The sequence below is a fragment of the Coregonus clupeaformis genome, chromosome 10 (genome assembly GCF_020615455.1).
Source record: "Coregonus clupeaformis isolate EN_2021a chromosome 10, ASM2061545v1, whole genome shotgun sequence".
Taxonomy (NCBI): domain Eukaryota; kingdom Metazoa; phylum Chordata; class Actinopteri; order Salmoniformes; family Salmonidae; genus Coregonus; species Coregonus clupeaformis.
In genome coordinates, this window is record NC_059201.1 from 43,603,043 (window position 1) to 43,616,313 (window position 13,271).

General features: G+C 42.6%; 1 protein-coding gene across 2 annotated transcripts; it reads right to left on the minus strand.

The window, feature by feature from the left end:
• Nucleotides 1–137: 137 nt before the first annotated feature.
• Nucleotides 138–4,137, minus strand: LOC121575080 (interactor of HORMAD1 protein 1). 2 transcript variants are annotated; one of them, XM_041887905.2, is made up of 8 exons: nucleotides 3,987–4,137; nucleotides 3,532–3,595; nucleotides 3,182–3,344; nucleotides 2,782–2,942; nucleotides 2,622–2,670; nucleotides 2,361–2,436; nucleotides 1,938–2,053; nucleotides 138–1,659 (listed from the first exon to the last, which is right to left on the minus strand). In XM_041887905.2, the coding sequence occupies exons 2-8, from the start codon at nucleotides 3,585–3,587 to the stop codon at nucleotides 370–372; spliced, it is 1,911 nt and encodes a 636-aa protein (XP_041743839.1). In that variant the 5' UTR covers nucleotides 3,588–3,595; nucleotides 3,987–4,137; the 3' UTR covers nucleotides 138–369. The 2 variants fall into 2 exon arrangements, with proteins under 2 accessions (XP_041743839.1, XP_041743840.1); XM_041887906.2 differs by lacking the exon at nucleotides 3,987–4,137 and adding an exon at nucleotides 3,795–3,978.
• Between the last annotated feature and the right edge of the window lie 9,134 nt (nucleotides 4,138–13,271).

A 13,271-nucleotide genomic window follows, 5' to 3' on the forward strand; every position in this document is an offset into this window, starting at 1 on the left:
GGTCAAGACTTTTACTTATAAATCTGGTCTTACAATTACTTCCCTCTTTTCATCCCGTTTTCTTTTGTGGGCATGATTTCTGTACATGTTATCCCACAATTTCTTTAAAAAATAACTTAGAAACATTAACTAACTCATTTGTAGAATATGTTTAATCTTAATGAGAAAGTCTGATATAACATTTACAGTGTAAAGGGTTTTGAAAACACAAACATAGGGAATCGATGGAAAATAACATTTTGACTGTGAATTTTGTTGTCAAAACCACAGTGAGGTCAACAGTGAGGTCAACCAAACACAACAACAGCTTGTCAAACAACTCCCTCCTCAATACCTTCCTACACTGACATCCTGATTCCCCATCAGACATCAGTCAGAATCACAGTTCATGTCAAACAGCTGCCATAAGCCTCTGTTTCTCTTTGAGACAGCCTGGGGCGATGGTGGCGATGGTGTCTTTTCCCAGGCAGGCCTGGCGTTGTTCCCTGTGGCCCCGCACACAGAGCTGTTACTTTCCTGGGACCACAAGCTGAAAGGGTTGCGGTAGCCTCCAGTAGCTTTCTTAGACTTTTCCTCCTTGTCCTGCTGTCGTTTCTGCGCTTCTGGTTTGAGTGTGTCCATTTCCATCCTGTTGGGATCATGCTGCTCCTTGCCAGTCGATCCAGCTCCCTGCCTCCTTTGGTTTTTGAGGGGCTGTCGGTTCTCATCCCGACCCCTGCCCGCTAATCCACCGTTACTCCTGGTCTGTGGTGGCATCAGTGCCCTCCTCCTGCTTCTGAAGGGCTGTTTCCTCTGTCCCTGGCCTCTCTGGGTGAACCTACGTCCAGCCATGGTGCTCCTGCCCCTGGGGCTCTCTGAGGGGACCGCTGCAGGCTCGCTGTGGTCGGGCTGGCTGCTCTGCTCCGGGTCGCAGTGGGGGTTCATGATGGTGCGGGTGCTCCTGATGGTCACGTCCTGTAGAAGCGCGTAGGCTCTGCTGGGGTTCTGAAAGCCCTGCATGGGGTACTGTAGAGCTGGAGCGCCCCCCGATGTGCTGGGGTCTTGTAGGCCCTGCATAGGATAGTGTAGGGCTGTGGCACCTCTTCCTGGTTCATGAGTCACAGCGGTAGAGCATGTGCGGTATGGGTACACCCCCTGCCAGGAAGTCTTAGCCGGCTCATCCAGCACCATCTGGCTACACCGCTCCAGCTGATCCTCCTCCACCTCCCCCATCATCACAGGAGGAGGGTACAGAGCTCTGGGGGCTGTGGCCTGGCCCTGGTCACATGTCTCTGAGGGTCCTCCTCTGGGTCCTCTATCTGAAGGGGGCAGCCGCCCTGCTGCCTCTCCTCCCGTCTCCCCTACACCACATGATGCCACTGCTTTACAAGGCGCTGAGACCGCTGTCGCACCACAGAGACGTACACCTTCGAAGTACCTCTTCTCCTCACTCACCAGGCAGAACCTCTCTACCAGTCCTGGGGATGTCTGGACCGTGCTGTCTGTCACCCTGATAGGTGTGGGGAGGAGTTCGGACCCGTGCTGGGAAACCAAGGTGCCTAGAAGGGACAGGGCTTCTCCTAGCATGCTTTGATCTCGGCTCTGCTCATGTCTCAGGACCTCCAGATTCTGCTGCAGGCCCTGCATGTGGGAGCTGAGTGCTGTAGTCGCCACACCCGTCTAGGACAGAATAGAAGACAACAATATATGACTAATAGCAAAGACCTCAAAATCAAATGTAGATATCTAACATGAAATGATCAACATTAAGTATGTCAAATAGTATTCTCAGCACCCAGAATCAAATATTTTGTGTGCCGGCCAACTAATGTTTTGTTTGTCACGAGAGACTAGTCATATGTTTTCTCACACTCACCCCACAGACTCTCATTAAGTGTAAATTCAACATCAGGATGAAGGCTTGACAATACAGAGTTATAAATGCCACCTGTCCTCACCTTGGCAGCGCTGTCCTCCATCTCTTTCAGCATCTGATTCTGGGAGCTCAGTTTATTCAGCATGGCCTCAAACTGCTGTGCAAAGCCATCCTGCAGACTGGCTATGTTTTGCTGCACTGTAAAATATGTTGAAAGGTAACCCCAATGAATACACAATCCATTCCATAGCAATCAAGACCTATGTAAAAAAAATGAATAGCCACCATCTACAGTACACACTGCCCATTATAGCTCATTCATGATCATTTCAAAATCGAGGTATTAGATCAAATATTTCTAAAATAAAATATATGCATGAGATAATTTCACTACTGAACTCTATCTACTGGTCCCAGAGATTATTTCCTTTATAAACATGTTAATAATGAGCAATGCACAATAGATTCTAATAAAAGTTGAGAGAAATTGTTCAAAGCAACCCACATGTCTTTGCAAAATCTGCAAAATCTTTGTTGCCTGTTGTAGTGCTCTCATCAATGTGATTTACAGAGAGCTTAATCTGAAACACACATAGCATACGGGTTTATCATTATTATGAAAATCAAATCAAATGTTTTGGGTCACATTCACATATTTAGCAGATGTTATTGCGGGTGTAGCGAAATGCTTGTGTTATTATGAAAATGAGTACCAGACCAGCAGGACCATTCTGCCCCAAAAAACTATTCTGGATTGTTCACTTACATTTTCAAGTTTTTCACGAAATTGTAGAAATCCAGAGGTGAGAATGTCACTGATAAAACAGACAGGACAATAATTAAACCACAACATACCTCATATTGTTTGTATCTTTCACACAATAAAATCCCTGCAGAAACAGGTGACACTCATAAGGCACAGCTACCTCTCACACTTTTCTTTTGCCTTTTTCTTGTCCTCTTCAAACCTGTCCAGTACGCCAATTGCTTTGCCACTTGTAAAGCTTGGTGCCTTCCCTTTGTCCTTTCCGTCTCCGAACAGGAATGGTTTGGAATGGTAATTGCTTAAAATCTTTGGCTCACTTGCCTGAAACACAATGACCGGTTCATCTTAAAACAAAGAAAAGCTCAGAAAGTTTTGAGTTTGTTCTTGAGCTCATCTGATAAGGTGAATTGCTAAATGTTGTGTTATAAATTGATGGGATACTACATATTGTGAGCAAAATACATGCATTCACTGAGCTCAGGACTGAGGAACAAAGGTGGACATGAAGAGAAAATTAGATGGTTTTCCAAGTTGAAGAAAATAGGGGCTAATAGACCTACCTCCTGTGACTGTGAGCTACCAGATGTTCTGTTTGAAAAGCCCATGTCCTGTGACATGCCCTGGGAGTTTTCAGGCCAAAACTGGGATCCAAACAGGAACTGTGAGTCTGTCAAGCTGGAGTAGTCACTGGTAGCGCCATTCCTGCTGGTGATCTTGGGCACACTACATGTTATAAACACACACACACTTAATTCATTTTAGGGGCTACACAAACATTTATGCTAACTAGCTACATTTCAATAATAATATATTTTAGAAAGCTGCATTAATTGTCTGCTGCAGTGCACCTTAGCTAACAGTTATTTCATCAATTGTGGGGGGGATTATCTTCTTGGTTAGTTATGCTTACATGGATCCAGTTGGGATGCTTAAAATCTCTTTGATATTCCACACATTGGGATTCATTGTTATTTCTGTTTGAGTAAAGATAAAAAATAATTACATTACAAACCAATTACAAATGACAAAAAAAGAAAACACAAACCAGCCAGCAAATGTATTAGCTAGCCAGCTAGTTGGCTGGTAATGTTAGCATGCTAACGTTACTCTTCATGGACTTAATGTCCTGGCTCCTAGCTTTTTCTGCTTTTTCCAACAAAGTTAGCTACTCACCACTGTGGTCATGTAGTAGCCAACTATGTAGTTGGCTAGCAAGGCAATTATATGCTACTTCAAAAAAAGATATGGCTAATGGGAAACTTGTTGTAGTTAGCTAGCTAGCTAGCTCCTTTTCGGTAATCAATAACACATGAACACAGCTGGTTGTTTGATATGAATAACGGTTATATTGCAGAGGTTGGCTACCGTGGACAAACGTTTCATCACGTTCAGGTGCGATCAAGGGAGAGGCACGTGGCGATTACCTCCCGCCTTCGCAACTTTTCCCTCTCAATCTTGCCTCATAATGCTTCAGCAAAGATCTTTCCCCAACTGTAACGTAGACTTCAGTGACGTCAGGGGACGTGACATGGTTTTAATGTCTATGGACGTGACCGGATCATGGGTAATGTATTTTCTAATAAATAAATGTTTTATGCTCATTGACATTATGTCATAAAGCATGTTTCCTAAACCCCAGATACAGGGATGTGCACAGACCTTTGAGGGGGTAGGTGCAAAAATAAAATACCCCCCACAGAAAATCTACTTTCAAAACTCAAAATGCATAACATACCGACTGCATCTGTAGCCAAAATGTCAACCTTTAATAGGCTTATTTAGCAACCTAGTGCCAGTGACTCCTAGGCCTAAAGACGACGAGAGATGATTGACATCGGGAAAAGTGGCTGGCTATGAGCCACTGACTTATAATATGAACGCTACGAGCTGATCAGAACGAATTATGTCGTAAATATGTTAGCTATGCTGTTGAAACAAACTCGTTTTTAATTGATTTGAGTTTGTTCTGCTGCTGACATCTGCCTCTTACTAACGAGCAGTCGCGAAATGCCTAATTATTTATGTAGCCCTACAGTGAGCGACACACACATACGACAGATCCAACTCAAAAGTAGCGGAACAGTATTCAAGTCTCCCTGCCCGGCGCCCGCAGCCAGTGGCAACTGCATGCAAGTCAGACGAGTGTTCTCTATACAGACCCGAGTTACGCGCACATAAATGACACTTATTTACCTTTTGATGTATCTTTCTCTATGCCTATATCTGACCATGAATTTAAGCATGGGGAAACGCGTGTGCCAGCCAGGTATTCCTTTGGGGTGGAGATGACAGAAATGGAGGTGGCAGGTATGGTTTGTATACCAATATTCGATATTCTGACCTTGACTTAATTCTCTCATAATTCCACCACCTTTGTACTCGAAGAAACCATGAATAAAACATACTTTCTCGTTTCCGATAGAAATAACACCATTCTCTATGCACTGTAATTTATAAATTGATAAGAGCTATTGATAAGAGCTAGGTAAATGAGTAATCCTTTTGGAGAAGGGGATTGTAAATACAAATGGCAATTGTTGTAGATGATTTTTCCTTCTGATTGGAGGAGACGAATGTAAAACCAGTCATGGAAGCAAGCTGAAAATAATATCCAGGGGTGAATTAGATTTAATTTCTTCCCGGTACTGGGACCTCCTATGTGTTCACTTGCGTAATTGTTTTTATGGGCTTAATCATATAGAATTACATATACACCGAGTATACCAAACATTACGAACACCTTCTTAATATTGAGTTGCAGTGTAGAATCCCTAATACTTTAATAGGATCTCTATGGGCCTAATAGTAAAGATTTGTCTTTTAACTTTTAAAACGTATTAGCCTTATAGCCGCATGAAGTACAGGTGTTGAGGGTGCTGCAGCACCTCCTAATAATTCGAAATAAAATTCAAAAAAATAAATAAAATAATCACACTACCAGTCAAAAGTTTAGGCACACCTACTCATTCAAGGGTTTTTCTTTAATTCTACTATTTTTTACATTGTAGAATAAAAGTGAAGACATCAAATCTATGAAATAACACATATGGAATCATATAGTAACCAAAAAAGTGTTAAACAAATCTAAATATATTTTATATTTGAGATTCTTCAAATAGCCACCCTTTCCCTTGATGACAGCTTTGGTAGTCACCTGGAATGCATTTCAATTAACAGGTGCGCCTTCTTAATTTGTGGAATTTCTGTCCTTCTTAATGCGTTTGAGCCAATCAGTTGTGTTGTGGCAAGGTAGTGGTGGTATACAGAAGACAGCCCTATTTGGTAAAAGACCAAGTCCATATTATGGCAAGAACAGCTCAAATAAGCAAAGAGAAACGACAGTCCATCATTACTTTAAGACATGAATGTCAGTCAATAAGGAAGATTTCAAGAACTTTCTTCAAGTGCAGTCGCAAAAACCATCAAGCGCTATGATGAAACTGGCTCTCATAAGGACCGCCACAGGAATGGAAGACCCAGAGTTACCTGCAGAGGATAAGTTCATTAGAGTCACCAGCCTTAGAAATTGCAGCCAAATAAATGCTTCACAGAGTTCAAGTAACATACACATCTCAACATCAACTGCTCAGGCCTTCATGGTTGAATTGCTGCAAAGAAACCACTACTAAAAGGACACCAATAAGAAGAAGAGACTTGCTTGGGCCAAGAAACACAAGCAATGGACATTAGACAGGTGGAAATGTGTCCTTTGGTCTGGAGTCCAAATTGGACCGCCGTGTCTTTGTGAGACGCAGTGTGGGTGAACGGATGATCTCCACATGTGTATTTCCCACCGTAAAGCATGGAGGAGGAGATGTTATGGTGTGGGGGGTGCTTTGCTGGTGACACTGTCTGTGATTTAATTAGAATTCAAGGCACACTTAACCAGCATGGCTACCACAGCATTCTGCAGCGATACGTCATCCCATCTGGTTTGGGCTTAGTGGGGCTATCATTTGTTTTTCAACAGGACAATGACCCAACACACCTCCAGGCTGTGTAAGGGCTATTTTACCAAGAAGGAGAATGATGGAGTGCTGCATCAGATGACCTGGCCTCCACAATCCCCCGACCTTAACCCAATTGAGATGGTTTGGGCTGAGTCGGACCGCACAGTCAAGGAAAAGCAGCCAACGTGCTCAGCATATGTGGGAACTCCTTCAAGACTGTTGGAAAAGCATTCCAGGTGAAGCTGGTTGAGAGAATGCCAAGAGTGTGCAAAGCTGTCATCAAGGCAAATGGTGGAAGAAGAATCTAACATATATTTTTATTTGTTTAACACTTTTTTGGTTACTACATGATTCCATATGTGTTATTTCATAGTTTGGATGTTTTCACTATTATTCTACAATGTAGAAAATAGTAAAAATAAAGAAAAACCTTTGAATGAGTAGGTGTGTCCAAACTTTTGACTGGTAATGTAAATAAAACTAATTTGTGAACTATGCCTTTATTACTCCTGTATTAGTGTTGAAAATACTCCTCAGCACTTTCACTCCTGAGCATATCAACATGACAGGCTTTGTGTCATAGATACAAGGAGGACAACTAAATCAATTGCCACCTTAAAGATATTGAATATAAATTCAACAATATCCTCCTGAAAAATGCTATAGAATTCACTAATAAGTGCATAATTCCCTGGAGATTTGTTTTTTTTAACTTACTGATCCATTTATTAATTTCAATGATATAAATAAAATCATCACAATACTTTTTGAAGTCTTCATCTATGAACTCAATGTAATATCGCAGTAAAGGATGTGATCACATACAGTTGAAGTCAGAAGTTTACATACACCTTAGCAAATACATTTAAACTCAGTTTTTCACAATTCTTGACATTTAATCCTAGTAAAAATTCCCTGTTTTAGGTCAGTTAGGATCACCACTTTATTTTAAGAATGTGAAATGTCAGAATAATGGTAGAGAGAATGATTTATTTCAGCTTGTATTTCTTTCAGCACATTCCCAGTGGGTCAGAAGTTTACATACACTCAATTAGTATTTGGTAGCATTGCCTTTAAATTGTTTAACTTGGGTCAAACGTTTCGGGTAGCCTTCCACAAGCTTCCCACAATAAGTTGGGTGAATTTTGGCCCATTCCTCCTGACAGAGCTGGTGTAACTGAGTCAGGTTTGTAGGCCTCCTTGCTCGCACATGCTTCTTCAGTTCTGCCCACAAATCTTCTATAGGATTAAGGTCAGGGCTTTGTGATGGCCACTCCAATACCTTGACTTTGTTGTCCTTAAGCCATTTTGCCACAACTTTGGAAGTATGCTTGGGGTCATTGTCCATTTGGAAGACCCATTTGCGACCAAGCTTTAACTTCCTGACTGATGTCTTGAGATGTTGCTTCAATATATCCACATAATTTTCCTTCCTCATGATGCCATCTATTTTGTGAAGTGCACCAGTCCCTCCTGCAGCAAAGCACCCCCACAGCATGATGCTGCCACCCCCGTGCTTCACGGTTGGGATGGTGTTCTTCGGCTTGCAAGCAGCCCCCTTTTTCCTCCAAACATAACAATGGTCATTATGGCCAAACAGTTCTATTTTTGTTTCATCAGACCAGAGGACATTTCTTCAAAAAGTACGATCTTTGTCCCCATATGCAGTTGCAAACCGTAGTCTGGCTTTTTTATGGCGGTTTTGGAGCAGTGGTTTCTTCCTTGCTGAGCGGCCTTTCAGGTTGTGTCGATATAGGACTCGTTTTACTGTGGATATAGACACTTTTGTACCTGTTTCCTCCAGCATCTTCACAAGGTCCTTTGCTGTTGTTCTGGGATTGATTTGCACTTTTCGCACCAAAGTATGTTCATCTCTAGGAGACAGAACGCGTCTCCTTCCTGAGCGGTATGACGGCTGCATGGTCTCATGGTGTTTATACTTGCGTACTATTGTTTGTACAGATGAACGTGGTACCTTCAGGCGTTTGGAAATTGCTCCCAAGGATGAACCAGACTTGTGGAGGTCTACAATTCTTTTTCTGAGGTCTTGGCTGATTTCTTTTGATTTTCCCATGATGTCAAGCAAAGAGGCACTGAGTTTGAAGGTAGGCCTTGAAATACATCCACAGGGACATTTCCAATTGACTCAGATGATGTCAATTAGCCTATCAGAAGCTTCTAAAGCCATGACATCGAATTTTCCAAGCTGTTTAAAGGCACAGTCAACTTAGTGTATGTAAACTGACCCACTGGAATTGTGATACAGTGAATTGTAAGTGAAATAATATGTCTGTTAACAATTGTTGGAAGAATTACTACAAAGTAGATGTCCTAACCGACTTGCCAAAACTATAGTTTGTTAACAAGAAATTTGTGGAGTGGTTGAAAAACAAGTTTTAATGACTCCAACCTAAGTGTATGTAAACTTTCGACTTCAACTGTATATAATTATCCAGAATTCATGAGAACACACAATGTTCCAATCACTCCTGAGGAGTTTCAAATAATTGTTTCAAATAATCACATATAATAGTATAAAAGTTTGCAAAGATCAGAAAGAAATGGTCAATTAAAATGTTTATCCTACTGTAGAGAAAGTTGGAAAGAGATTTTACTTCTGGTCTGACAACAGCCTTATCTGGGTTAAACAATTGATATTGAATAATGATAGACAACTACAGTGAGGGAAAAAAGTATTTGATCCCCTGCTGATTTTCTACGTTTGCCCACTGACAAAGACATGATCAGTCTATCATTTTAATGGTAGGTATCACGCTCGTTGATGAACGGGTCAGACCAAGCCGCAGCGTGATATGCATACATGTTTATTATACCGAATAAACACAACGACAAAACAACAAACTAAACGAAACGTGAAGTCCAAGGTACACAAACAACATACCTCACACGCAACAAGATCCCACAACCCACTAGTGCCAATAGGCTGCCTAAGTATGGTCCCCAATCAGAGACAACGAGCGACAGCTGCCTCTGATTGGGAACCACACCGGCCAACATAGATCTAGACATACTAGACTTATAACATAGACCTACACCACATAGAAAATACACACCTTGACTCAACAAATAAGAGTCCCCAGAGTCAGGGCGTGACAGTAGGTTTATTTGAACAGTGAGAGACAGAATAACAACAACAAAAAACAGAAGAACGCATGTCAAAAATGTTATAAATTGATTTGCATTTTAATGAGGGAAATAAGTATTTGACCCCTCTGTAAAACATGACTTAGTACTTGGTGGAAAAACTCTTGTTGGCAATCACAGAGGTCAGATGTTTCTTGTAGTTGGCCACCAGGTTTGCACACATCTCAGGAGGGATTTTGTTCCACTCCTCTTTGCAGATCTTCTCCAAGTCATTAAGGTTTCGAGGCTGACGTTTGGCAACTCGAACCTTCAGCTCCCTCCACAGATTTTCTATGGGATTAAGGTCTGGAGACTGGCTAGGCCACTCCAGGACCTTAATGTGCTTCTTCTTGAGCCACTCCTTTGTTGCCTTGGCCATGTGTTCTGGGTCATTGTCATGCTGGAATACCCATCCACGACCCATTTTCAATGCCCTGGCTGAGGGAAGGAGGTTCTCACCCAAGATTTGACGGTACATGGCCCCGTCCATCGTCCCTTTGATGCGGTGAAGTTGTCCTGTCCCCTTAGCAGAAAAACACCCCCAAAGCATAATGTTTCCACCTCCATGTTTGACGGTGGGGATGGTGTTCTTGGGGTCATAGGCAGCATTCCTCCTCCTCCAAACACTGCGAATTGAGTTGATGCCAAAGAGCTCGATTTTGGTCTCATCTGACCACAACACCTTCACCCAGTTCTCCTCTGAATCATTCAGATGTTCATTGGCAAACTTCAGACGGGCATGGATATGTGCTTTCTTGAGCAGGGGGACCTTGCGGGCACTGCAGGATTTCTGTCCTTCACGGCGTAGTGTGTTACCAATTGTTTTCTTGGTGACTGTGGTCCCAGCTGCCTTGAGATCATTGACAAGATCCTCCCGTGTAGTTCTGGGCTGATTCCTCACCGTTCTCATGATCATTGCAACTCCACGAGGTGAGATCTTGCATGGAGCCCCAGGCCGAGGGAGATTGACAGTTATTTTGTGTTTCTTCCATTTGCGAATAATCGCACCAACTGTTGTCACCTTCTCACCAAGCTGCTTGGCGATGGTCTTGTAGCCCATTCCAGCCTAGTCTACAATCTTGTCCCTGACATCCTTGGAGAGCTCTTTGGTCTTGGCCATGGTGGAGAGTTTGGAATCTGATTGATTGCTTCTATGGACAGGTGTCTTTTATACAGGTAACAAACTGAGATTAGGAGCACTCCCTTTAAGAGTGTGCTCCTAATCTCAGCTCGTTACCTGTATGAAAGACACCTGGGAGCCAGAAATCTTTCTGATTGAGAGGGGGTCAAATACTTATTTCCCTCATTAAAATGCAAATCAATTTATAAAATTTTTGACATGCGTATTTCTGGATTTAAAATTATAGACTGATCATTTCTTTGTCAGTGGGCAAACGTACAAAATCAGCACGGGATCAAATACTTTTTTTCCTCACTGTATATAATTATCCAGAACAGGCCTAGAATTGATTGATTTTAGGGGCAAGGCCATTTGGCCTTCAAGAGGTGCCCAATCTATCAGGGCACCAAGGCCATCTGCTAGGGTACCTAGGCGATTAACCAAAATAGCCAATTAAATTGAATTAAAAAACTGAAAACAGCTATTCTGTTAGAAAAACATAAGTGTATGTAAATAACATAAATAATTAGCCTACACACCTCCTAATATTGAGTTGCAACCCCCTTTTCCCTCGAACAGCCTCAATTCATCGGGGCATGGACTCTTCAAGGTGTCAAAAGTGTTCCACAGGGATGCTGGCCCATGTTGACTCCAATGCTTCCCACAGTTGTGTCCAGTTGGCTGGATGTCCTTTGGGTGGTGGACCATTCTTGATATTTTTATTTATTTATTTTATATTTAGGCTTTATTTAACTAGGCAAGTCAATTAAGAAAACATCTTATTTAAAATGGGAAACTGTTGATTGTGAAAAATCCAGCAGTGTTGCAGGTCTTGACACAAACCGGTGTGCCTGGCACCTACTACCATACCCCGTTCAAAGGCACTTAAATATTTTGTCTTGCCCATTCAGCCTCTGAATGGCACACATACACAATCCATGTCTCAATTGTCTCATGGCTTAGAAATCCTTATTTAACCTGTCCATTCCCCTTCATCTACACTGATTGAAGTAGATTTAACAAGTGACATCAATAAGGGATCATAGCCTTCACCTGGATTCACCTGGTCAGTTTACAGTGAGGGAAAAAAGTATTTGATCCCCTGCTGATTTTGTACGTTTGCCCACTCACAAAGAAATTATCAGTCTATAATTTTAATGGTAGGTTTATTTGAACAGTGAGAGACAGAATAACAACAAAATAATCCAGAAAAACGCATGTCAAAAATGTTATAAATTTATTTGCATTTTAATGAGAGAAATAATTATTTGACCCCCTCTCAATCAGAAAGATTTCTGGCTCCCAGGTGTCTTTTATACAGGTAACGAGCTGAGATTAGGAGCACACTCTTAAAGGGAGTGCTCCTAATCTCAGCTTGTTACCTGTATAAAAGACACCTGTCCACAGAAGCAATCAATCAATCAGATTCCAAACTCTCCACCATGGCCAAGACCAAAGAGCTCTCCAAGGATGTCAGGGACAAGATTGTAGACCTACACAAGGCTGGAATGGGCTACAAGACCATCGCCAAGCAGCTTGGTGAGAAGGTGACAACAGTTGGTGCGATTATTCGCAAATGGAAGAAACACAAAATAACTGTCAATCTCCCTCGGCCTGGGGCTCCATGCAAGATCTCACCTTGTGGAGTTGCAATGGTCATGAGAACAGTGAGGAATCAGCCCAGAACTACACAGGAGGATCTTGTCAATGATCTCAAGGCAGCTGGGACCATAGTCACCAAGAAAACAATTGGTAACACACAGGACTGAAATCCTGCAGCGCCCGCAAGGTCCCCCTGCTCAAGAAAGCACATATACAGGCCCGTCTGAAATTTGCCAATGAACATCTGAATGATTCAGAGGAGAACTGGGTGAAAGTGTTGTGGTCAGATGAGACCAAAATCGAGCTCTTTGGCATCAACTCAAATCGCCGTGTTTGGAGGAGGAATGCTGCCTATGACCCCAAGAGCACCATTCCCACCGTCAAACATGGAGGTGGAAACATTATGCTTTGGGGGTGTTTTTCTGCTAAGGGGACAGGACAACTTCACCGCATCAAAGGGACGATGGACAGGGCCATGTACCGTCAAATCTTGGGTGAGAACCTCCTTCCCTCAGCCAGGGCATTGGAAATGGGTCGTGGATGGGTATTCCAGCATGACAATGACCCAAAACACACGGCCAAGGCAACAAAGGAGTGGCTCAAGAAGAAGCACATGAAGGTCCTGGAGTGGCCTAGCCAGTCTCCAGACCTTAATCCCATAGAAAATCTGTGGAGGGATCTTAAGGTTCGAGTTGCCAAACGTCAGCCTCGAAACCTTAATGACTTGGAGAAGATCTGCAAAGAGGAGTGGGACAAAATCCCTCCTGAGATGTGTGCAAACCTGGTGGCCAACTACAAGAAACGTCTGACCTCTGTGATTGCCAACAAGGGTTT